Consider the following 22702-nt stretch of genomic DNA (forward strand, 5'->3'; position numbering starts at 1 on the left):
GTAAGGGAGTACAGGGCAGAGAGTGCTCTGGTTTTGTGTTAAATGGACATCAGCAGTGCAACTAAAAAGGCAAACAAATTTCAAACAGAAAAGATTCACCTGTTCTTAAGAGGAGGTACTCTAAAAATGACCACAAATGCAAGTATTTAGAAAAGATTATTTCCTTTCTATATCCTGTTTATTTAATGCATCTAGGAGCAATTTGTGCATTGTAAATGTCAGCTTCTTTAGTATGTCAGCAAGCTCTCAGCTTTTTTTTTTTTTTTTTATTAACTTTCTTTCTTTTCATAGACTAGCTGCCAATCTAATGGTGTGTCTTTTGGCATCTCCTGACTCACATGCCTTCCTGTTCCCAGTTATCCCCAGTATCCCATCACGGTGCTGAACAATTACTACTTAAGCTGTGAAGTTGATTAGTTTGTGCTCTTGGCCCAAGGCTGGCCGTGCCAAGGCAGTGCCAGCAGCAAGGGCTTTGCCCAGCTGGAGCCATATCTCCACACAAAGTCTCTCTGACAATCCACAGGCATAAAGGTGCAAATTAAATATGTGTGTGAGTAACAGGTGTCTCAGGGGGGTTGCACAGCCAGTTTTATCATTGAGATATTTATCTCCTCTTTGTTTTGCCTTCTTGTCTTGTTCCTTCTCCCAAGACATAGCAGCACTGCTCCCCCTTCTAGCGGCACTGTACTTTTGTATCAGCAGAGCATAAAAGCCAAGACAGCAACTACTAGAAAAGCATTTTATTCTTGCATACTTTTTTTGTCTGCCTATGCCAACTACCACAAAAAATCCAATTTACGGGTGGCCAGATCACCAGTTTCTCCTAAAAGTTTCATTCTGACTATTGCTAAAAGTACTAAATGGTTCAGGTCACAGCTGAAGAGGACAAGCTGGATATAAATCACATCAGGCCATGCTTAAGATATCCACAAGCAATTGCTGTGCAGTTTCAGAGTCTGCAGGTCTTTCACACCCAGAACATCCACTGACGTCAATGGAAATTTTGGATGATGATGGAGAGCAGTGATGATGTTGACTCCGGCAGTCAAAGCCTTGAGAGTCTAATGTTTAGGTTTTCTCTGCCTCAGTTTGTATATGCTGTCCCTCACCACACGCCGAATGCTGCACAAATGCTTGACTGCATTTACCTCAACACAGCCCTGGGAAATAACAGCAAGCCTGTATCTCATAGCCCACTGCCAAAGGGGGACAGGCTGGCTGGGGGACTTGTGCAAGCTCACCCTGAAAATTTGTGGTAAACTATGGACCTCAAATTCAGCTTCCTGCTGCCCTTTCCAAGTGCTTTCCCTGAAAGGCTTTCCATGCTTTTCATCTTTCTAGTAAATGAAGTACTGAGGCATTGCATAAAGTACTCCTCCAAACTGCTGGGACCTGCAGAGAATTGCCTAATCCAATTACATTAAAAATAATGTGGGTTTGTGGTTCAGATTTTCTTCCAAAAAACAGTTTGATTAACTAACCTTTTAAAGGCCAACATTCATACTGGGCCATTCATAAAGGCCCATTCATACTGGGCCATGCAGGACACAGTTTACCTGTGACTTTGGTGCTGGTGCATCTCCTGAGCCGCTCAAAACAGCCCCTTTTCCTTAAGGCAACATCCACCTGCAGTGGGAAAGGAAAAAGGTCCTGAAGCAGATCTGACAGCTGGGTTGCCCTTCCCCAGAGCTGGGTGTGTGTCCCCAGCTGTGCACGGGTGGCTGAGGAGGCTGGTGATGCTGAGGAGCTGCAGTGCTGTGCTGCTCCCTGTCCGAGAGAAGCTGCACCTGCAGAGGGGAGAGGCAGAGCCCCGAGGGTTTTTCTAATTGCAGCTGCAGAGGGTAAAAGTGAGGAACAAGAGCCTTTAGGGGAATGGTCCCTCTGGAGACCCGGCAACCCCAGGCCACTTCCACGTGACTGTGCAGTGGGAGATCCTCAGGAAGGTCTGAATTCATCAGCACTAAGTTGGTGCAAGCAGTCAGTATCCTGTTTTTGAGGATGGCAGCGGTCATTAGGTGCATGGTACAAGAAGGAGCATTCCTGCTGGGCTTAGTCCTTAAGGACATCTGCTCACCAGCCAATCTCCTGGGATGAAAATACTTGCAAATGCCTGCAACACCTGGCTGTGCCAGCATGTTCCTTGAACTGGGCATTCCTTCCCTGTCCTTGTTGCTCCTTGATGAACCCAGGAGGAGGAAGAGGTGCAGTCTTTAACCAGCAGTTCAGTCTTTAACTAGCAAAGGTCATCTTCAAATTTTATGGCCAGCCGTAGTCACTGCACAAATTGGATTTAAAGAATCAATGTGACATTTGCTTTGGGCAAGAAGACTGTTTTAAGGGAATTACAGAGCCCTGTTATGAATTCCCTATTTCATTCTTAGGCTTTTCTGAACTCTTGAGTAAATGCTGTCTGAGATGTGGTGCTGCTCATTTTCTCAGCTTGCTCTGTAGCTCCCTAAGGACTGTCATTATCTTCCATACAGATCATTAATGCTCATCACACCCTGCCGGGGCTGCCTGTGCCTGGCTGCATGTGGTGCTGTTGGAGCTGGTCCTTTGCCTGTACTCCATTTGGGCATGTTGGAGGGTCCCAGCATACTTTTCATCACACCCACTGTTCCCTCCAGCTCATCTTCCAGCCCTGTCTCAAACACCAGCAGGAGCTGTCCCTCTTCTTGCACTGTGGGCATGCCAGTAACCCCTAGGAACCTTTGAGCCTTTCATTCCCCTTCTGCCTCTTTCAGCTTTGCGCATTGCTGCTGTGAAGGGGAATGTCCAGTGTGAGTACCTCCTGGGCACTGCTGTGGTGGGCTCTAACAAAGATTTGAGGCCAATCTTGAGTGCTACACCAGGTCAAGTCAAGGGTTGCATTTCTTGTGGGCTCAGAAAAAAGGTGCTCCAGAAAGCAATCTTTGAGAGTAACTAAAAAGCTCATTTCTGTGTTCGAGTGTGATGCTTGCCTGGTCTGTGTTTGGAGTGTTTGGGCGTTTGGAGCTTGCACATAGCAACAGTCTTACATTTTATTTGTATAATGCTGGTTGTCTAGAAGAGCATAAAGTACTTCAGGCTTTGGGTAACTCTGGGGTGTAAAGGCAGAAAATTAATGATAATTTCAGCTGCCTAACTGCTGAAGGTATCTTGTCACGTTAAAAGCTTCTTCTTGCCAGGAATACTTGCTGCATTTTCTGAAATGTGGTTCAGTCTTGTTCTTTTAAACTTTTTTTTTTAAATTTAAATGTTAGTTTAAACAGTGTCTCATTAAGGTTTCTGAGTCTGTTCTAAGACTTGTCTTGAAAATGTGTATTCAGGTGGTTTGTAAGATTTGTATTATTTGCTTTTTTTGGAGCCATTCTGGTGTATTATGTAAATCCATAGCGAAGCATTTCCTGGGACCATTTATTGTGCAAACGTCTAGTATGGTACATGAGCAGTGCTGAGGAAAACCAATTGCTTCTGTCTCTCTAGTTCAGAGAAGGTCAGTCTGTGGATTTTTTATTTCATTTGTTTTTTGTTTAATTTAAGAGAAGACAATTTTCTCATTCCATTGCCTATCAGAATGTATTTTCTGCAAATGAGCTGGAAACTTCCAGAACAGATAAAATTTTAAAGGCAGAACACCAGCCCCAAACTAAGTGTAGAAACAAGTCATCAAGGCAGGCACAGACATTTAAAAGTGGCAGCTGGATGCTTGATTGGCTTCTGTGGTAATTTCTTGCATTTAATAATGTTCTTACAGAAAAATATGCATGTGATGATGGGCATCAAAAAGCCATTAGAGTATTTTAGATAAGCCACCCTTTGCATCTGTCTCCAGAAACCACTGCTGTCACTGGGGCTAATGTTACTTCTGGGGCTGCAGTGCTGCCATTCCTCTTAGGAAGGGTAGGTATAACAAGAGAATGAAGGGCTGCGGTTTGCAGCCCCAGTTCAGTTCACAGCATGGACAGACTGGATTGGGTAAGTACAGACATCTGTGAGGAGCAACAGGTCCTCGGGCATGGGCTGTTGTGTTCCTCAGTAGGCACTGCAGGCAGCAGGGCAGGCAAGGCGCACCAGCACACCCAGGACAGGTCTCAGACCTCTGGCCCATGGAAGTTGAGGTGAAGCTTATGCCCTCCCAGCACCTGGAAGCAGTTTTCCTGAGTAAAGCTGCAGGCAGGGCTATACAGGTTTTGTTGTAGGAGCCTCAGAGCAGCAGGGCAATAAAAGCCATGGCAGGAGTCCCGGGCATCTCTCTGCAAAGTGCTGAGGCTAGCAGGTTTATTCACGGCATTTTATGATCTGGGACACACCACAGGAGCCTCCGTGCAACTGTTCTGCTGGCATGTGAACCTGTGGTGACTCAGGAAAAAGGTGCTCAGGGACTGTCTTGATAAGTAACAGGAGCTATAAAATAAACATGCAGAGAAAGCAAATCCCCATCTCTCTGAGGGTGCAATCAACAGGCAGCAGTCATCCTGCCACTTTAAAACACCCAGGGACTTTGCTTCTCTGTGTCCCAGCTTGCACATCTGTAAAATGGGTTTCATGAGCTCACCCTTTCTTGTACTGGTTTGAAATCCACCCACCTGAGAGGCTGATTTTGTCATGACTACCATTTGGGTCAGTTCTGGCTCAAAGGGAAAAGAAGTGAAACTGATGCCATGATCCTTTTTTCTGCAAAGCACATCTTTACTTTCCTGGAGACCATTCTTGAAGAATATATTGAGTTAACTTGCATTTTTCATTTGTACAGCAGTCATACTTACCTCTATTTGTGAGCTTAATGCATGAGAGATGCTGTGGTCCTAACAGGATGAATTGCAAAAACGTCCTTGTGGGTTTTTCCACTGGGAGAAATTAAACTTGACTCTAGTTTCCTTCTCTCCTATTACTGTCAATGCATCTTTTCTATCTGCTTAGCTTTTGCTTACTACAACTGGCTTGCAAGTCCTCCCAGAAGACATGGCATGACATTTTAGTCCATGTCTTTTTTTTGTACATTGAACAGAAAATGTAAGACTGTTGCACATCTGCAGATTATTTATCCATGCAGGTCTAATTGGTGCAGGGATTAGCAAAACATGTTTTGCCTGCCAATCTCTAATCAAGAAGACAGATTCACTGGCACAGTGGTGGCTTTGCTGCGCTCCAGGGAGGTGATGCTCACTCTGCTGAAAATCAGAAGCAATTTAGCCAAATTCAATTTGCAGGTACAGACCTTGCAAGGTCAAAGTAAGAAGCATAGTCTACAAAGAAATAATATTACCCTCTAAGAGCAACAGCAGATCCAAATCTGCTTTGGAGGAAGAGGCTCCAGTATGAGCACTGAGACAATGAAAAAATTCTAGCAAAAGTTAACAGTCTGGAAAGGAGAAATAACTGGCTTGTGCAAAGTATTCCCTTAGGATGTGTATTACTCCCAGAAATTTTCTACTTTGCTGCAAAGTTCCCAAAGATGTAATGGCACTTTCAATGGCTTACAAACCTTTTTGGCATAGGTTTGTTCTGCAGGGAGTATTGAGAGACCAAATTCCTGGCCTGGGGCAACACACTGTGTGTACTTTTTCTGATTCGTGTCTACCTTTCCTTTTCATAGGTGGGATTTTCTTTTTACAAAATAGGGGGGAAAAGCATTCATTCCAGTGTTGGCAAGGTTTTATAAATTCATTTGCATAAGAGAAGTGGGGAAACATCATGAGTGCCTAGCAATGGTTAAAGACAAAACAGGCAGTGGAAGGTGACTAGTGTTAAATATATAATTGTCAGTTCAGTGGGGGAAAAGTGGAGCTTTACTGTCATATTTAATTTGCAAGTTTTATTTGACTGCAAGACCTGCTTTCAATATAATTAACTCTTACTTAGCATAGAATTTTGGCTCTGATGACTTCTGATTTACTTCACTGGGGATGCTTTGTTCCACTGACAGAGTTATTTTGCTAGTATTGTGCTGGAGACTTGCCTAATGGAGCAGAGCTAATTTGCCATTTGCTGGGTTAATGAAGATACACAGTAAAAAGAGTATGAGGAAGAACAAGATGTAGCATATGAACGCTAAAGAAACCAAAGCAAACAATTCAAAGTTAATACGCCAACAAAAGATCTCTGTGCCTTAGGCTTTTCTGTAGTATCTTTTGCCCCAGTTCCTGCAGTACTATAGCAGCCTCCAGGTTGTCTGGATATAGATGTGGCACTTCTAGGTGGAAGCAAACTTTTCTGTATTGCTGCTATGGCAATTAAGCTAGTATGTTTCCCTTCCAATCTCCTTCCTCTGACATTTCAATTCCACTCTTACACAGACCTTGGCTGTTGCCTTTGTTAATCCTTGCATTTATATTTTAAACCAATTGCTGTGATTACAATGGAGCACCAGCTCATGATGGCAGAATCAAGGAAAATAATGCAGGAAGATCGTTTATCTCAGAAATACAGCATCACACCCTGCAATGCCCCAGCTCCTTGCTGTGTGCTGCCACCTTATCTGCACTCAGCTAGGCAGTCTACTGCAGGAATTTACTCCTCACATAGAGGATTACAGAGATTAAGGGGGAGATCATCTCAGCAGAGGGGCTCTGCAGGGCACCTTCTCTGCCGAAGGGGATACATGCTCAGTGTGACCTGGGGATTCACAGGACCAGGGCACACTTCAGCTTTGCATCAACTTTCCCCTATAGCCCTTTGTGGCTGTTATCCACACCCAAAGTCCCACTGTTCCATGGGCAAAGCAGGGTGTTCCCAGCAAGCAAAACTGTATCGTAATGAGCACCAAAGCTTTCAGGTTAAGGAGGCAGGTGAGAGCAGCAGGTGCAGGATTTCTGGTAATGAGACCAGGAATAGGTTTGGTCAGTTTAAGAGGAGAATTTCTCTTTTAACACAGTGTGGCAGTTAACAAGGTGGATGTGCCCGCATCTGTGCTGGGCCCAGAAATTAGTGGACAGCAGGAACAGCTGTGTTCAAATGTTCTGTCAAAATATTTAAGCTGAAGGTTGTTTCTTCTGAAGTCATCCCTGACTGTTTTGAGCTTACAACGCAGGTTATACCGCAGTTCTGCCTTGCTTCCCATACCTATTTATCTACGGTTACTCACTGAAAACTCTCTTCATCAAATGCTTCCTGGTATGGCTTCACAAGCTGCTCTATGGCACCAAGGAAAAATTAGTTTTCTCAGTAAGCAGTGGCAAACCTGGGGAGACAATTAATTGCAAGAGGTTTATATTATGGCACACAGCCATTTTGGTGCACAAATTATGCCACATTCTCCCAGATGCTCCTCGTACTTCACTGAAGATGCCAGGTCCGGGACAGCCATCCAACCTACCTGCAGGAGTGCCCCTGTTTGGACAACAGAGCTTGCTGTGGATGTGGGTGCATGGCTGGCAGCACCCTCCACAGCCCTAAGAGTTCTCAGGGGAAAGCTTCCTTACAGCTCTGTGCTGGGTAAGGAAATCTCTGCCATAAGGAGGTCTCCTTTGAAAGCTGGAGCCAGCCTATGGAAAGTGATTCATTCTTGGTAAAGCCAGCCAAAACAGCCAAAAGGAAGCTTTATTGTATAGGGCAGAGAGAGATTCCCAAAGTGGGCACTGCACCTCAGGGTCATGATCCTTGTCAGGGCAAGGCGGTCCTTTGGGGCAGCATGGCACTACATTGGATGCTTCAGGAATCCAGGCTGTGATATCACAGGAATCCAGTGGTGTTTACTAAACAAGAATCAGGCCCATAAGACAGTAAAAGCACATGTTTCTACTGTATATGAAATAGTGATAGCCAATTCTATATGTGGGGAACAGATTTTTGGCAGGAGGAACTTTTTTTTTCCAGGATGAATCCCAAAATAAATTCCATTTTTGTCCTTTCATTTGAGTACAGCCTTCCTGTTCCTCTCATACTAATCTTGATTCATACCATTTAATTTAAACCGTGCCTGTGTTTCTTGTTTTCAGAGCATGAGGCTGGCTGCTTATGACACAATGTCAGTGAACCCCTCCATGGTGTCTTAGGAAGCAGGTTTAATGGGACAGGCTTTTTCAATATGTCTCTGCTTCCTTTTGCACTCCCTGCGTCCCCTGCAGCAAGTGTCTGGTACAGTCAGTGCTGTGCAGGACTGAAGGCCAGACCTGAAGTGAGTATAGTGTTTGTGGAAGGGGATCTGGGCCAAATGCTGAGCACAGGCAGCATCTGTCAGGGTCTCGAGCATCCCTGAACAGCCCAGCACGGCTCCAGCAGGTGGGAAGTCGGGCTGTGGTTTGTAGTGCAGATGAGCAGCTCTTCTACTGATGCAAAGAGGCAGTTAAGAGGTTTGGCAGGGAATAGGCTGCTGCCAGCAGGTAATTTTGCAGAGGACAAGGGACACTGAGTGACAGAATTCAGAGCCAGCAGCTCAAACAAAAGTGTCCATGTGCAGCAGCCGAAGTACAGGGTCATCACATCCAGAGATGGGTAAGTTCTGCATAGTTATGATTTGGTACAAGGGACTGGCAGACAACAAAACCAAATAAACACAAAAAATGTGTTTCCTAAACCTTGAAGTCTTGTACCTGTAGTGCAGGGGCTGATGTAGACTTGTGGATGCAGAGATCTGATGAGGCTCAAAGAATGGATGGGGGTTTTTCAGGTATTCATCTGGTACAGCCCTGTCTTCTGGGAAAGTGGATCAAAGCAATGCTTTCATCAGTGTCCAAATAATGATCTTTACATGCCCAGTCTCAGGAAACAAACAGCTTGAAATTCACTACAGTAGTGAAAACCTATTCATCCATCATTGTCAGCAGGAAATTTAATTCTGCTCAGGTTTTGTCAAAACACCCCAATAAAGAACTTCAGAGCCCTGGGAAGTTTGCAGGTTTTAAAGTGAGCAATGGCAGTGCAGGCCAGGGCACTGTGCTGGCTGCCCCACACACCTTGCAGGCTGCTGGCCACAGCTCCAGCCCCACAGGCTGATTCATTCCTTCTTCGTGTCACTGAATTTCCATGCAGCTGGCAGCTTCCAGCTCTGCTGCCAGGCAGGCACAGGCTGCAGGCAGGTTTCCCCACCCCTGCAGCCCCATGCTAGCCCTGTCAGCACGGCCGAGCTGCACCCTCATCACCCCCCTCCTGTGTCCTGTTGTCCACTGCTACATTTGGGACACAAAAAAACTGCTGGTGCTTCTGCTTTTTGTGCCAGGGCTGAACATGCTCAGGCTGCCTCCTGCTCAGGGATTCACAGCATCCCCAGCCTGGACTTCCCACATGACTCCCCACTGCTGCTCCAGCATGTCCCCAGGTACTACCATGCCACGTTCTCACCTCAGGAGAAGCAGGCAGCTGCCTGCCACCCCCTCCTGCTCCTGCCCTGATGGTGCTGGAGATTTGAGCCAGGTCCCACCCCTTGGGTGGAAAACCCCCAAACTGGGCTCCTGCAAGGCTTCTTCCAAGCCACATAGCAGATTAGATGGGCACCAGCTTCCCACGGTTCAGCAGGAGCAGGGAGCTTGGGGCTTTGCTGCCAACCCTGGGCCCTCAGCGTCCTGGTGTCCACAGGGGTGAAGGGAGGAGGATGGCTCCACACTGCTTCAAGATGTTCACTGTGAAGGGACTGGTGGAAAGAGGGAGATTTCCCCTCCTGTCATCACCTCTCCTATTGCTCTTTCTTCGCAGCCCCCTCCCATGTTTGCAGCCCCTGCCTGTTTGTACCCTGTGCAGGTGCTGGCTGTTGCAGCAGAAGCTGAAACTTGGTTTTTTTCTCTCTTCTTTAAGGTGTGTACCTCTCTTTCCCCAAAGGAAAAGAAGAGGAGCAAAAAGAGCCATGTATTAGCTGCAGACTGTGACTGGCTTATGTAATAACACTGCCTTTCTCTCCTTGTTTTAGGGAGTGCTGCCGATTTTTTGGAGACAATGGCTTGACTTTGAAGGTGTTTTTTACCAAGGCAGCACCCTTTGGTGTTCTTTGGACACTCACAAACTACCTTTACTTACATGCAATAAAGAAAATAAACACTACGGATGTCTCCGTGTTGTTCTGCTGCAACAAAGCTTTTGTGTTCTTGCTTTCATGGATCGTTCTGAGGGACAGGTTCATGGGAGTGAGGGTAAGTGATTCCTTATCTCTGTCTCCCCTCTTCCCCCTCACCCTTGTGTCTTTCCTTTACCCCTTGCCTCCTGCCAGCTGAGTCAAGCAGCACCCATACAGACAGCTGAGTGGGCACACAAGTCCTTGCGGAGCAGGGATGCATCCTTCCTTCCCTGCAGCCTTCCCAGGTGCCTGTGAGCTCCTGGAGCCCCTGACTCCCCCAGCCCAATGCCTTTCCTTCAGGAAAGAGGTAACTCATTGGGAATATGTCCAATGCATATTCCTTCAGGAAACAGGTAACTTGCTCCAGAGTGTGTCAGGGTATGTAGATGTGTGTCAGTCCTTGTCAGTGGCTCCCAAGTGATTATTCCCAGGCTGCCACCACACCCGATTGTTTCTAATTGCCCGTTCTTGCAAGCCCTGGCTACACACAGTGCACTTCTGGTCCCATCCTGGGTATTTAACAGGGCCCTCACCTTTCTACGTGTGACAGCAGGCTTGCAGGGTGGGACAGTCATCTTTTGCATCCGTGTCAGGTAGCAGCCGCTGCGGACAGGAGAGGAGAGCTGGGCTGCCCTCGCCCACCTGTGGCCGGAGCGTGTGTCTGCATGTGTCACTGATGGAAGGTTGGTGTCTGCAGGCATCTGCATTTGGCCAGCAGCTCTGGGCTGCTCTTCTGCTGGCACCCCAAATGTTTGCTTACACCTTTAGTGCTGCACCCCACGTGAATGCCTCTGCAGCAGCAGCAGAGCCCCGTGCAGGGAGTTTCAGCAGAAAATCCCTCAGCTCCCTGCTGACCCTGCTGCCATTCCAGCAGCACATCATGTCCTTTGGCAGCAGAGTGGGTAGGTGAGTAACCCACCACCCCGGGGCCAAGGAAAAGGCATCACCACTGCAAGGAAAAGGCACCAGTGGGTCCCTCCTTCCTTGCTTCACTAAGTAATATTAATTAATAATCAAAATCAACAGCAATAACTGTAATTATTCCTGTCTTCTGCCCATTACTTGAGGAACTCCCTGCTTGCCTACCCAGGCTGGTATTGCAAATAAGAGGTTGTGGCATGGAGTAGCTGAGAGTTAACTTTTCAGGAAGTATTCCTCTCTGGCAGGAAAATTTGGCAGGAGAGCTTGGCCAGCCTTTCAGTGGTGGCAGCCAAGAGGCTGCTCAGGGGATGGTTGCAAAATGTATCTGCCAAAAGCTCAGCATGGCCAGCTGGTGTCTGCCCACTGCTCTGCCCAAGTAGCCGTACCCTAAAAACAAATTAACTGTGATTTTTGAGTGCAGAATCAAGGGCATCCTGAAATGATCTTGGAGCTAGGGAAGTCTCATTGTTATCAAAGATGGATGTGCTAGCCATTTTGGTAAATGAAAATTTAAAAAGGTATTTTTGTGTCTTCATCTCTCTTGTGGCACTGTCAGCTGTAGCATTGGTAGGACACCAGGAGAGAAGGCGTATGGAGGGGTGACCACTGCAGTCTGCACCTGCAGCTTGCTCCTCATTCTGAATGTGCCATCTCTCACCATAGGATATGGCTGTGGTGTGGAGGGAAAGAAGCCAACCTGTGTGTGTAGGGATACCCACACAGGCACATACATGCTGCAGTAGAGGGGCTTCTTGGGCTCTCCTGAGTGCATGGCTGTAAGGGAAGAGCCAGGATAGTCAGGGATTTTCCAGCAGCTTCTTGGGCAGGTTGTCTTGTGCCATGGCAAGGGACAGCACTGGGAGAAGAATCCTATTCTGTATGCCTCCCTTCTCAAAGGGGCAGAAGGACTGGAAGGAGCAGAGAAGCAGACCCAAGTGGTGGTCCCAGCCATGTCCAGCTGTCTTTTGTTTCCTATCTGCACTACTTTGGGAAAGCAGCAGTGAAGCAGAGAAGCAGAACAGGGCCAGGGCAGTGGTGGCTGTGGGATACTCCTGCCATGTGTTCCAGCCCCTCCCTGTGGAACCTGGCATTGGTGAAATTGTGGCAGGGGGGCTCCCTGAGAAGGAATGAGCTGTCTCCTGAATCCAAGAAGGAACACAGCTGTCTCCTTCCCAGGTGACAGGCCAGCAAGGGACCCGGATGCAGGGAGAAGGGGTTTGCAGACAGACTGGGCTATTTGCTCTTAAGCAGTTTTGGCATCCTGACCTGTGGCAATATGAGAGGTTGTCCTTGGGGGTTGGAAGGGCACATGGCAGCACAGTAGTTCTACTACGCAGCTTTGTGTGGCATAATGGGAGTGATGGTGCACTCTTGTCTGCAGAGGGACATAGCATGGAAATTCTCTTTGTAGAGAATAATCTTCTTCCCTCCTTCTTCTCTTTTCTGTACAGTCCATGTGAAAAACAACAGGCAGGAGTGTCACTGCTGGTGGATAGCCTCAGGATTACCCAAACACATCACCTTCTTCCTGGGACTGGCTACCAGGAGGAAAGACAGCTGCTAGGTCTTCACTGGGAGTGACTTAGGGGCTGCAGCCACCACACAGCCAGGCCCCAAAGCAGATGACCCTATGTCAGAGCTGCTGACCCTCTTAAAAGCACCTTTTGAGAGGGTATTTGGCAGAAAAGGCTGCAGGGGGAAAGAGTGCCTTCCCCCAGTCCTGCTCCATCTCCACACCAGTGCAGCAGGATGGATAGTGTCACAGCAAAGCTCTCACTGCACATTTGGGCATCCCTGTTCACGCCCACTGACAGAGGCAAGGTGAGAAAGGCAGCCACTCAGTGGGGTTAAAGCAAGTACAAGTATCCTAGCTGGCCTTCAGTAGTGCAGGTACTAGCTCTATAAGCACATAAATCAACATTTAGCTGGAATTTAAATGTAAGAGCAATTATAAGTTCCCATCCTTGCCATTCAGGTACTTCTAAGTGTCCTCATCTCCTGTAATGAAGTTGAGCTTTTCCCCCTTGCCCTTCGCTGTGCCCAGAGAACGACTGACTTGGCTGTGAGCTGTCAAAGACACACACATAATGAAGCTGTCGGTGCCTGAAGCACTGCCTCTGCAAACCCTGCAGTGCTGTGACATCTGTGGGCACTGTGGTGTGTGAGCAGCCTGTCACCGCCACTAGCAACGTGCTTGATAGAGGCTGAAAGGCTTTCAGAGAATGTGTATGTAACACCCCTGGCAGGTCAACAGGAGACTGTGAAGTGAGGCCAAGACTCATCTGACACTTGTGACACGCTTGATAGAATAGACAAGGACCTCCTCTGCCCCAGCAGAACTGTTTGCAGACTTCATTTATTTGCTTTGATCTTTGACTTTGGTGTTTCCCTCCATGCTACAGTGAATAAAACAGCTCAGGATCCAAGAGAGCCATCACCTGTAAGTGCCTCCTGTGTATATAACATACAGACAAGCACATCTGCCTGTGGGACTTGGAAATACATATCCTATCAAATCTCAAACTCTAGAGATATGGTCTCTTGGAAGGTGTTCTGAAGCTGATCAGCTCCTGATGTTGAAAGCAAAGCTGGAGACTTTTCATTCTGCAGCTCATGCATGCACCCCCCAAGTTTCCAGTGCAAAGGCATCACAGCTGCCTGCAGGGGTGGAGGCAGCCTTCCTCTGCCAATGCACCTGCAGGTGCCATCTGGATGCCACAGGCTGGAAGGTAGTTGAGGTTCTCCTCAGCCCTCCAGTGAAGGCTGGAAAAGCCCCATACAGCTCACAGGAGGATAGCCACACCTGGAGCAGATGCTTCAGAAAATGCTGCATCTTCCACTCTTTGTCAACTCACCTGTAGCACAGGTGATGTTGAAGGAAGGTACACAGTTGCCATCTTCCAGCTAAAGCCTGAGCCAGGTACCTTGCAGCTCTCCAAAGAGCCATAGTGAGTCAGAGCAAAGGTGCCTCTGCCCCAGAAGCCTGCCTGCTGCAGCTGCCTTTAGTGGGCACCTAGAAAAATCTGTCTAAATAGGAAAAGCCTGTAATGATATTTCCTCATGAGACTTTCCAGCCTCCAACAATTTAAGGCTCAAGGACTTCCTGAGATGGAAACAGTATTTCTATAGTTAGTAGTTGTGATGGAATTTTTTTTTCCATGGGTTTATCCTTGTAAAATTTCACATCCACAGGGTGCAGCAGCAAAGCTTTCCTTCACTTCATTATGTGTTGGGTGAAGGCAAACCTCTTTTTTCCTTATTCTGTACCTGCCTCATGCTAGTCTCATCCAATTACCTTTCTTCTTGTGCCTCTGAAGCCACAGAGTGTTTGAATTTTTATTTGACAGCAGCAGCACACTGGTGAGAGAACGGCCCCACACTGCTGTAGAGCCATGCAGAGAGGGTTCTCTACTTGCCTTGGAAAAAGCCTGTCCTGGACCATAGGGACCAGCTACACCACCATAAAACTTCACTTTAGAAATGCTGTGCATGGAGAGACCAGATGCCAACAGGGCTGCAAGCAAAGATGCTGTATCTGAACCTCTCCAAATGTGCAGCATGTATTCCCAGCCTTTGCAGTTTGTACTGGGCTCCACCCTGATCAAGTCATAAATCAGCACTCTGTCTTATGTCACCCTGCCATTATACAGCAACACCTGTGGAGAAATGGATAAGGTTTTGTTTGCAAAAATGGGCCATTGTTGTGTTAGGGGAAATGGAAGGTGTTAATGTCAGTGCACAGGAAAGATCTGCTGGATGACTGTCTGGTTTATGGGTGTCTCCTGGCACCAGCCCCAGCTCAGCCCAGGGAAAAGGTTGCTGGTGCTGCTGATGTTGGGACCTGCAGCTGGTAAAGAGGCTACCTCACCACATCTTGCTGATCAGGCAGCAGCAGGGCTCAGCACACAGACTTTCCCCCCTGCATCTTCACAGCAGCCCCAGTATCTCTGGTGGGAAGCAGGGAAGATGAGAGGAGGCTCATGAATATGTAGGCAGATGCAGCCTGTGGATGGGGGCTTAAAACCCCAGTCTGGTCCTGGGGGAGGGGACAGTTGGCTGGCACTGACCCATCTGTGAATCAAAATAAACTAATGTTCCAGTATCCTTGGAGGCATCACCGTGACTGTGCAGCCAAAAGGCATGTGGTGTAAAGCAGGACATCCCTCACAGCCCAGCAGAGCCAGGAAGCATGAGCATACAGAAAGCCCTATTCACCCCAGAATTAACACCCTGAGAGGCTGAAGGTATCTGGCAGGACACTCCCCGAGAGCCAGAGGTTTCTTGCTGACCCTGGTAAATTGGGGCAGCACATCGCCTGTCTTTGTGAATGCTCCCTCTGTTTGCAAGATACCCCTCAGGCATTGCAGTGTGGGTAGCTGACTGAAAAAAAAATCCTCCTACTCTCTGAAATGACTCGTCTAGACTGAAAGTTGCATTAATTTTATTCCCCTGTTTATTTCTACAACCTTTTTCCTCCAAAACTTCAACAGGACTCAAAACCTTTACTGCAAGCTCCAAGGAATTATTATTTATGTATTATTGTCACGCACAGGCTGCAGGGACCCACTGATGGGGAAGCTCAGTGACAGAGATTAAATCCCCACTTCAGCTCAGTCAGAGGCACTGGGCCCTGCAGTCTGGCCTGTTGCACACGCCTGAAGCAGCCACTCCTTTGCATCTCTGCCTGCAGCTTCTCTGCAGCCAGGGAAACCACGAGGGCAGGCAGCATCTGCTCCCTGGGTATTGGCCCGGGCTTGCTACCATTTTCTACACAAGCAGATGATGCAGAAGTACTGCACTCGCATGTAAATCTGCCTGCCTATTTCTCCATCGTGGGGGTTGTCTAGTAACACTTTCTTTCTTTCTTTGTCTCCAACCAGATCGTGGCTGCTATATTTGCTATTGCAGGGATAGTTATGATGACGTATGCCGATGGGTTTCACAGCCACTCTGTTATTGGGATAGCCCTGGTGGTGGGCTCTGCCTCAATGTCTGCTCTCTACAAGGTAAGCACACCTGAAGGATGTCTGTCCCCCTCGTCACTCACTTTGGCTCTTCCTGTCTTACTTGCAAACCTCTGTGCAGTTCAGTGTCATGTGCTCTTCTTCGAGAGCTCTGCCATAAACACACTGGCTCCACAGCACTGCATTCAGAAGTTCAGGTGCTTTGATGTCTGCTCTCACTTAGGATAGAAACTCCTATTTCCTTGGAATAGTCTTCTCCAGTGCTCCTCCACCAGGGGGAGAATTTGCAGATGTCCCACCTTCATGAAAAATGAGGCTGCTTTTTCCATAGATTCTGGATTTGAGCACTCCTTTTGGAAGCACCCTGCAGAGATTTAGCTTTTCCAAGTCACTTTGTTACCTCCCCTTGCCAGTCCTCCTTCAGTAGCGTATGTTGCCTGTTTTGGGCTTAAAGCATTGCTTATCATGGAAGAAATCACACCCTTAAAATGCAAAGCACATGTGTATTAATCAAGATCTCATCCTGAGCAGCTGCATAAGCTGCACTACATGTAAGATGCAGCCTTCTCTGCTGAGCAGAGCCATTTCACTCAGCCTGAGACACTTCTGGGCACCTGCCTCTGTGCTGCTCATAGTGCTCAGAGTCACAGTCTGCAGTGATGAGGAATTAGCATTTGTAGAGTGGGGCTTGCCCACTCTGGCTCAGATGTGTAGCTTAGGAGGAGGTGTAGACAGCTTCATCTCGTCTAATGAATTGCACTGTAGCAGTCATTTAGCAGGAATTGGCCAGAAGAGCCCTGCAGCCCTAACACCAGCAGTCCAGGGAGACTTGCCAAACTGAGAAGCCTCTGCCTGTGCCCCTCAGCACAGTGCTGCAATGCTTGCCACTCGCTTTTTCAGATCAGACAATATCTTACATTAGGAAGATTATGAAGTTTCATACAGCTCATTCCTCTAATAGAGCATTTCCTTGCAGGACCAGAGACATGGCCCAACGAAACAGAGAAAATTAAAGGCTAGAGCCTAGCTGTGTTCCCTTTCCCGTGACACTGCTACTCTTTCTGGGAATGGGAGTCTCAGGGCTGCTTCACCAGAGCCTGTGCGCAGGAGGGTGGTGGTGGCAGTGCCAGCAGGGTGTTACTCTGCAGAGTGCTCTGCATGCCAGGACACATGAAGCTCTGCAGCTTGTTGTGCAACACATGCCACTGCAACTGCTGCTGCCACCCTGCTCTTGCTTTCCACAGTCTGGCTCAGTTTCCATCAGCCATGTGTGTGCCAAAGGGGCAGGCAGATCTGCAGGCAGACAGATCTCACCATGGCAGCAGAGCCACTGTGTATCTGGGGAAGGAGGATGGGTCGAGGTGGCCCTGCTAGGAGCAACACAACAGGCTATCCCCAGGTGGCAAATGAGGAGTAAGTGGCTTTTGGGACATTTTGCTCCATAATGCAGGGCAGCAGCATAGCTGCACTGGCCAGTGATGGCTGTGGGATGGTGGGAATTGGCAGAGCCCTGCTAGCACGGCAGCCCTGCAGACTTGCCTGCTCTGTGTAGGCAAAAGAGAGAACGGATGCTGGTGAGGGAGACTGCCAGTGCTGCACAAACTACTAAGTCAGAGTCCCTTGGCTGTGCTGGTCTGTAACCAGTAGCAGAGGAAAACTGCTCCCAGACCATGGTATCCAACAGAATCTCTGCAGCTCTGTGGTGAAAACCAGTGCAGATTCCAGACAAGACCTGTCCACAGGCAGTCCCCGGCCACAGATGGGCTGCTCACATCCTTCATTTCTGCTGTCTTTTTTCCCTTCTCCCACTAAAAGACTAAGGGTTTTTTAATCCCTCCCTGCAGTCTCATTGCCCAGGCTGCATCTGCGCTCTGGCCTGTGGGGCTGCTGCTCTGCTATCTGCCTCCTGGAGGTGAGTTCCCAGGGAGAAGGTGGAAGGACAGCCAGCCAGCTTGGACTGTGCTTGCTCACCACCACAGCATGACTCAGGTGGCAGCCAAACGCCTGGACCAGTGATGTCTCATGCAGGGAGATTCTTCATCTAGATTGCTTCATCTCCTCCTCTGCTCTGCTCCACAGTCTTCTTAATGTCAAGTTTTCTGGAGGTGCAGAAAAAAGACTGAAGAGTCTAAGTTAGAGACCTTTCCTTTCAGGATATGCACGGACAAAGGTGCTGAATCCCCTTTCTGCATGGACTCAGTTGGCAGCTACCCCTGCCTGTGTTCCAGGGGGTCTAGAAGGCTGAAGTCTGGGCCACACAAGCTGCTCACCACAGTTTCCCAGGCAGCCATCCCAAGTGTCCGGCAAGCGTCACTATCTAAGTGCCAGAACAGAACACCAGCCTTCCAGGGATGTGGGGCAAGAGAGTTAAACCCGTGTGTTTTCCTCTTTTAGGTTTTATTCAAACTTCTTTTGGGCAGTGCTAAATTTGGAGAAGCTGCCTTATTCCTGTCTGTGTTAGCTGTCTTCAACGTCCTCTTCGTTACCTGTATTCCTGTCATCCTTTATTTTACCAAAGTGGAGTACTGGAGCTCTTTTGACATCGTTCCTTGGGGAAACCTCTGCGGATTTTCAATTCTCTTATTGAGTGAGTAGAAGGGAGGGCTCTAACACTGCTTGGGGTGGAGGAGGGTGCCAGAAACTGGCCGCTGGTGGAAACTGCAAGCCTCTCCCATATGGAGCTATTTTTTTCTCAACTTAATTATTAGCTTGAGGTATTATAAAAGGGCTCATTCCTAGAGGCAATATAGACCTCACTTCTGCTGTTATTACTACACCAAAACACTGTCTTTAGTGGCTCTCTTTAGAATGTGCTGTAAGACCAAACTGTAAAGCTTGATCTAACTCCTACTCATGAACTCTGTGTGACAGAGACAGGCAGCACCTGCCTGTGCTGTGGTGGAAGCAGCCCTGCTGGGAAGGCATTATCTGAGGCTCATCAGCATCCCCATAGCAAGGAGGTTATGCCAGGCCAGTCAAGGCCAGATTCCAGTGCCTCTGCTGCCTGCAGTAATAGCTAATTGCTGCTCCTAAAGAGGAGGAAACTTTTGAAAATGTAGAGTTGCACAGTGATGGAAATTTTGATAGATGGCAGTCCTCTCTTCTGCTGCCACTGCTGTGCCACCAAAGGAACCCAGTGGGGAGGGATGCCAATCTAATTTTTAAAGGTTACCAGAAACATAATGTTGTTCACTGTTAAACTAGATATGTTGACTTGCTACCACAGTTGGTCCCTAAACTGGATTGTGGAATCTTCTCTTCTAAAACATTAATTTCTACTGGAAATATCTCTTCTCTACCCTTCTTGAGTCCCAGTTCCTTTTATCCTGAACAATCACAACTTCAGAAGTTACTTACAGTGGACTCAGAGGAGGGTGTCTGTAAGAAAGTGCTGCAGAACTTGGCAAGCAATCCCTGGCGTGTGCAATACATGGGTACTACTGGAAGACAGTCAAAGCCACAGCTCCCAACCAGCTCAGTATTGGCAAGGCTCTCCTGTCTCTGTTAAAGCTGATCACCTTAAAACAAGGGTGAATTTGATCCAAAGCAATTAATTTGTCATGAAACACCCCACAAACTGCGTATGGTATTACAATGGGATGATAGTATAATCATTCCATAGTAATGATGCTGTAATTTCATAGTATGAAATGATATTTAGCAAGTTCCTGCCTGGAAGGGGGTTAGATTTATAGCATCTTCCACCTGCAACTGGAGGCAGCTTTTCTACAAAAAAGCACCCAGATAGAACCTCCTTTTCAGCTGAAATCTCCCAGATGAAGAGTGTTAAGTCTTTCATCAGGGCCAAGGGGATCACTGGATCAGTATAAAGAGTGGGAATTACTGCACATGATACTGAGAGACAGACTGTACCCAAAACCCACCCTGATCCTGCCACTGGACTCCAGAGGGATACAGAGTTCCCCAGAAACAGCAATGTCTCAGGCAGGCAGGTGGACATGCAGCACACAGGGTTTTGTCCTCTGGTATGTTCATGAAAAACAAGAGAAGCTGATGTACCGTTTATTTGAACAACAAATAGAGTAATAAAGCGTAAGTGTTTCAAGTGACATTCTTCTGCCTAATTTCACTGTACTAAAAGAAATTTTTCTTTCCTTCATCAGCATTCAATATTCTACTAAATTTTGGGATTGCTATTACCTACCCCACCTTGATTTCTCTTGGGATTGTACTGAGTGTCCCAGTGAATGCAGGTAAGATTTTCTGTCTTTTGCATCTTAATGAATACATTAAATTGGTGGCCTTTCAAATACAGATCAGGGAAAAAAGAAAATAGATTTATTAAATATGCTTTGCACCTTCTCTCAAAGACTTACAGAGATGACACTGATTAAAAATTTATTATTTATGCTTTAAATATGTACTGTCTAATATTACATGAATATTCATAATCCCCAAAACTGGTTTCTAAATTACTGTCCGAAGAAGCCTGCATACTGAAAAATACAGTAGATTTGAAGACATTCATCTCTAGGCTGGAATAAAAACCCATGGATAAAGTAGAAATCAGTTCTTAATGATTTCTTCAAGGCAGGCTTAACACTAAATTCAAACAAATAAAATAGCTTACATTTTAGAGCAGATGTATACTTCAGATGTACTATAACTCTGCTTGGCTTGGTAAATACAGTAATTTCACGACTATAAGGCGCACCCTTTTGACTAAAATTTTCCCTCGAACCCGGAAGTGCGCCTTATAGTCCGGTGCGCCTTATCTGATGTACAAAGCGGCGAAATTTGCCAAACCGGAAGTGTGAGCTGAGAGCCGTGGGGGGAGCCGGAAGTGCCACTGCAGCCGGCTGGGGGCGGGCCCGGAGGCCCGCGACACTGCCCCTGCCGGGTGGAGGCGGGCCAGGGGGACCAAGGCACCGCCCCTCTCCGGTCCAGGCAGTCCTGGGGCCTCATGGCTGCCGGGTGAATGTGGGCTAGGGAGGCCGCGGCACCCGCCTTCCCGGGTCCAGGCAGTCTCGGGAGCCCATGGCTGCCAGGTGAATGTGGGCAAGGGGGGCCGCGGCACCCCCATTCCCGGGTGGAAGCAGTCCCAGGAGCCCATGGCTGCCGGGTGAATGAGGGCAAGGGGGGCCGCGGCACCCCCATTCCCGGGTCCAGGCAGTCCCAGGAGCCCATGGCTGCCGGGTGAATGAGGGCAAGGGGGGCCGCGGCACCCCCATTCCCGGGTGGAAGCAGTCCCAGGAGCCCATGGCTGCCGGGTGAATGAGGGCAAGGGGGGCCGCGGCACCCGCCTTCCCGGGTCCAGGCAGTCTCGGGAGCCCATGGCTGCCGGGTGAATGTGGGCAAGGGGGGCCGCGGCACCCCCATTCCCGGGTGGAAGCAGTCCCAGGAGCCCATGGCTGCCGGGTGAATGAGGGCAAGGGGGGCCGCGGCACCCGCCTTCCCGGGTCCAGGCAGTCCCAGGAGCCCATGGCTGCCGGGTGAATGAGGGCAAGGGGGGCCGCGGCACCCGCCTTCCCGGGTCCAGGCAGTCCCGGGAGCCCACGGCTGCCGGGTGAATGTGGGCAAGGGGGGCCGCGGCACCCCCATTCCCGGGTGGAAGCAGTCCCAGGAGCCCATGGCTGCCGGGTGAATGAGGGGAAGGGGGGCCGCGGCACCCGCCTTCCCGGGTCCAGGCAGTCCCAGGAGCCCATGGCTGCCGGGTGAATGAGGGCAAGGGGGGCCGCGGCACCCCAATTCCCGGGTCCAGGCAGTCCCGGGAGCCCACGGCTGCCGGGTGAATGTGGGCAAGGGGGGCCGCGGCACCCCCATTCCCGGGTGGAAGCAGTCCCAGGAGCCCATGGCTGCCGGGTGAATGAGGGGAAGGGGGGCCGCGGCACCCGCCTTCCCGGGTCCAGGCAGTCCCAGGAGCCCATGGCTGCCGGGTGAATGAGGGCAAGGGGGGCCGCGGCACCCGCCTTCCCGGGTCCAGGCAGTCCCGGGAGCCCACGGCTGCCGGGTGAATGTGGGCAAGGGGGGCCGCGGCACCCCCATTCCCGGGTGGAAGCAGTCCCAAGAGCCCATGGCTGCCGGGTGAATGAGGGCAAGGGGGGCCGCGGCACCCGCCTTCCCGGGTCCAGGCAGTCCCGGGAGCCCACGGCTGCCGGGTGAATGTGGGCAAGGGGGGCCGCGGCACCCCCATTCCCGGGTGGAAGCAGTCCCAGGAGCCCACGGCTGCCGCGTGAATGTGGGCTAGGAAGCCCACGGCAACCCCGCTCCTGGCTCCAGGCAGCCGCGGGAGCCCATGGCTGCCGGATGAAGGCAGGCTAGGGAGCCGGCAGCAGCCCCGTTCCTGGGTCCAGGCAGTCCTGGGGAGCCATGGCTGCCGCGTGAATGTGGGCTAGGAGGGCCACGGCAACCCCGCTCCTGGCTCCAGGCAGCCGCGGGAGCCCATGGCTGCCGGATGAAGGCAGGCTAGGGAGCCGGCAGCAGCCCCGTTCCTGGGTCCAGGCAGTCCTGGGGAGCCATGGCTGCCGCGTGAATGTGGGCTAGGAGGGCCACGGCAACCCCGCTCCTGGCTCCAGGCAGCCGCGGGAGCCCATGGCTGCCGGATGAAGGCAGGCTAGGGAGCCGGCAGCAGCCCCGTTCCTGGGTCCAGGCAGTCCTGGGGAGCCATGGCTGCCGCGTGAATGTGGGCTAGGAGGGCCACGGCAACCCCGCTCCTGGCTCCAGGCAGCCGCGGGAGCCCATGGCTGCCGGATGAAGGCAGGCTAGGGAGCCGGCAGCAGCCCCGTTCCTGGTTCCAGGCAGTCCTGGGGAGCCATGGCTGCCGCGTGAATGTGGGCTAGGAGGGCCACGGCAACCCCGCTCCTGGCTCCAGGCAGCCGCGGGAGCCCAT

General features: G+C 49.7%; 1 protein-coding gene across 2 annotated transcripts in view; it reads left to right on the plus strand.

Moving 5' to 3' along the window:
* The window catches only part of SLC35F3 (solute carrier family 35 member F3), a 166860-nt gene that overhangs the window by 140864 nt on the left and 3294 nt on the right, over nucleotides 1-22702 (plus strand). For both annotated transcript variants that reach the window (XM_033055944.1, XM_033055945.2), the window contains 4 exons: nucleotides 9824-10043; nucleotides 15769-15894; nucleotides 18247-18439; nucleotides 19977-20066. In XM_033055944.1, the coding sequence (XP_032911835.1) occupies nucleotides 9824-10043; nucleotides 15769-15894; nucleotides 18247-18439; nucleotides 19977-20066 (629 nt within the window). The remainder of the gene's footprint in view (nucleotides 1-9823; nucleotides 10044-15768; nucleotides 15895-18246; nucleotides 18440-19976; nucleotides 20067-22702) is intronic.

The sequence above is a fragment of the Catharus ustulatus genome, chromosome 3 (assembly GCF_009819885.2).
Source record: "Catharus ustulatus isolate bCatUst1 chromosome 3, bCatUst1.pri.v2, whole genome shotgun sequence".
NCBI classification, from domain to species: domain Eukaryota; kingdom Metazoa; phylum Chordata; class Aves; order Passeriformes; family Turdidae; genus Catharus; species Catharus ustulatus.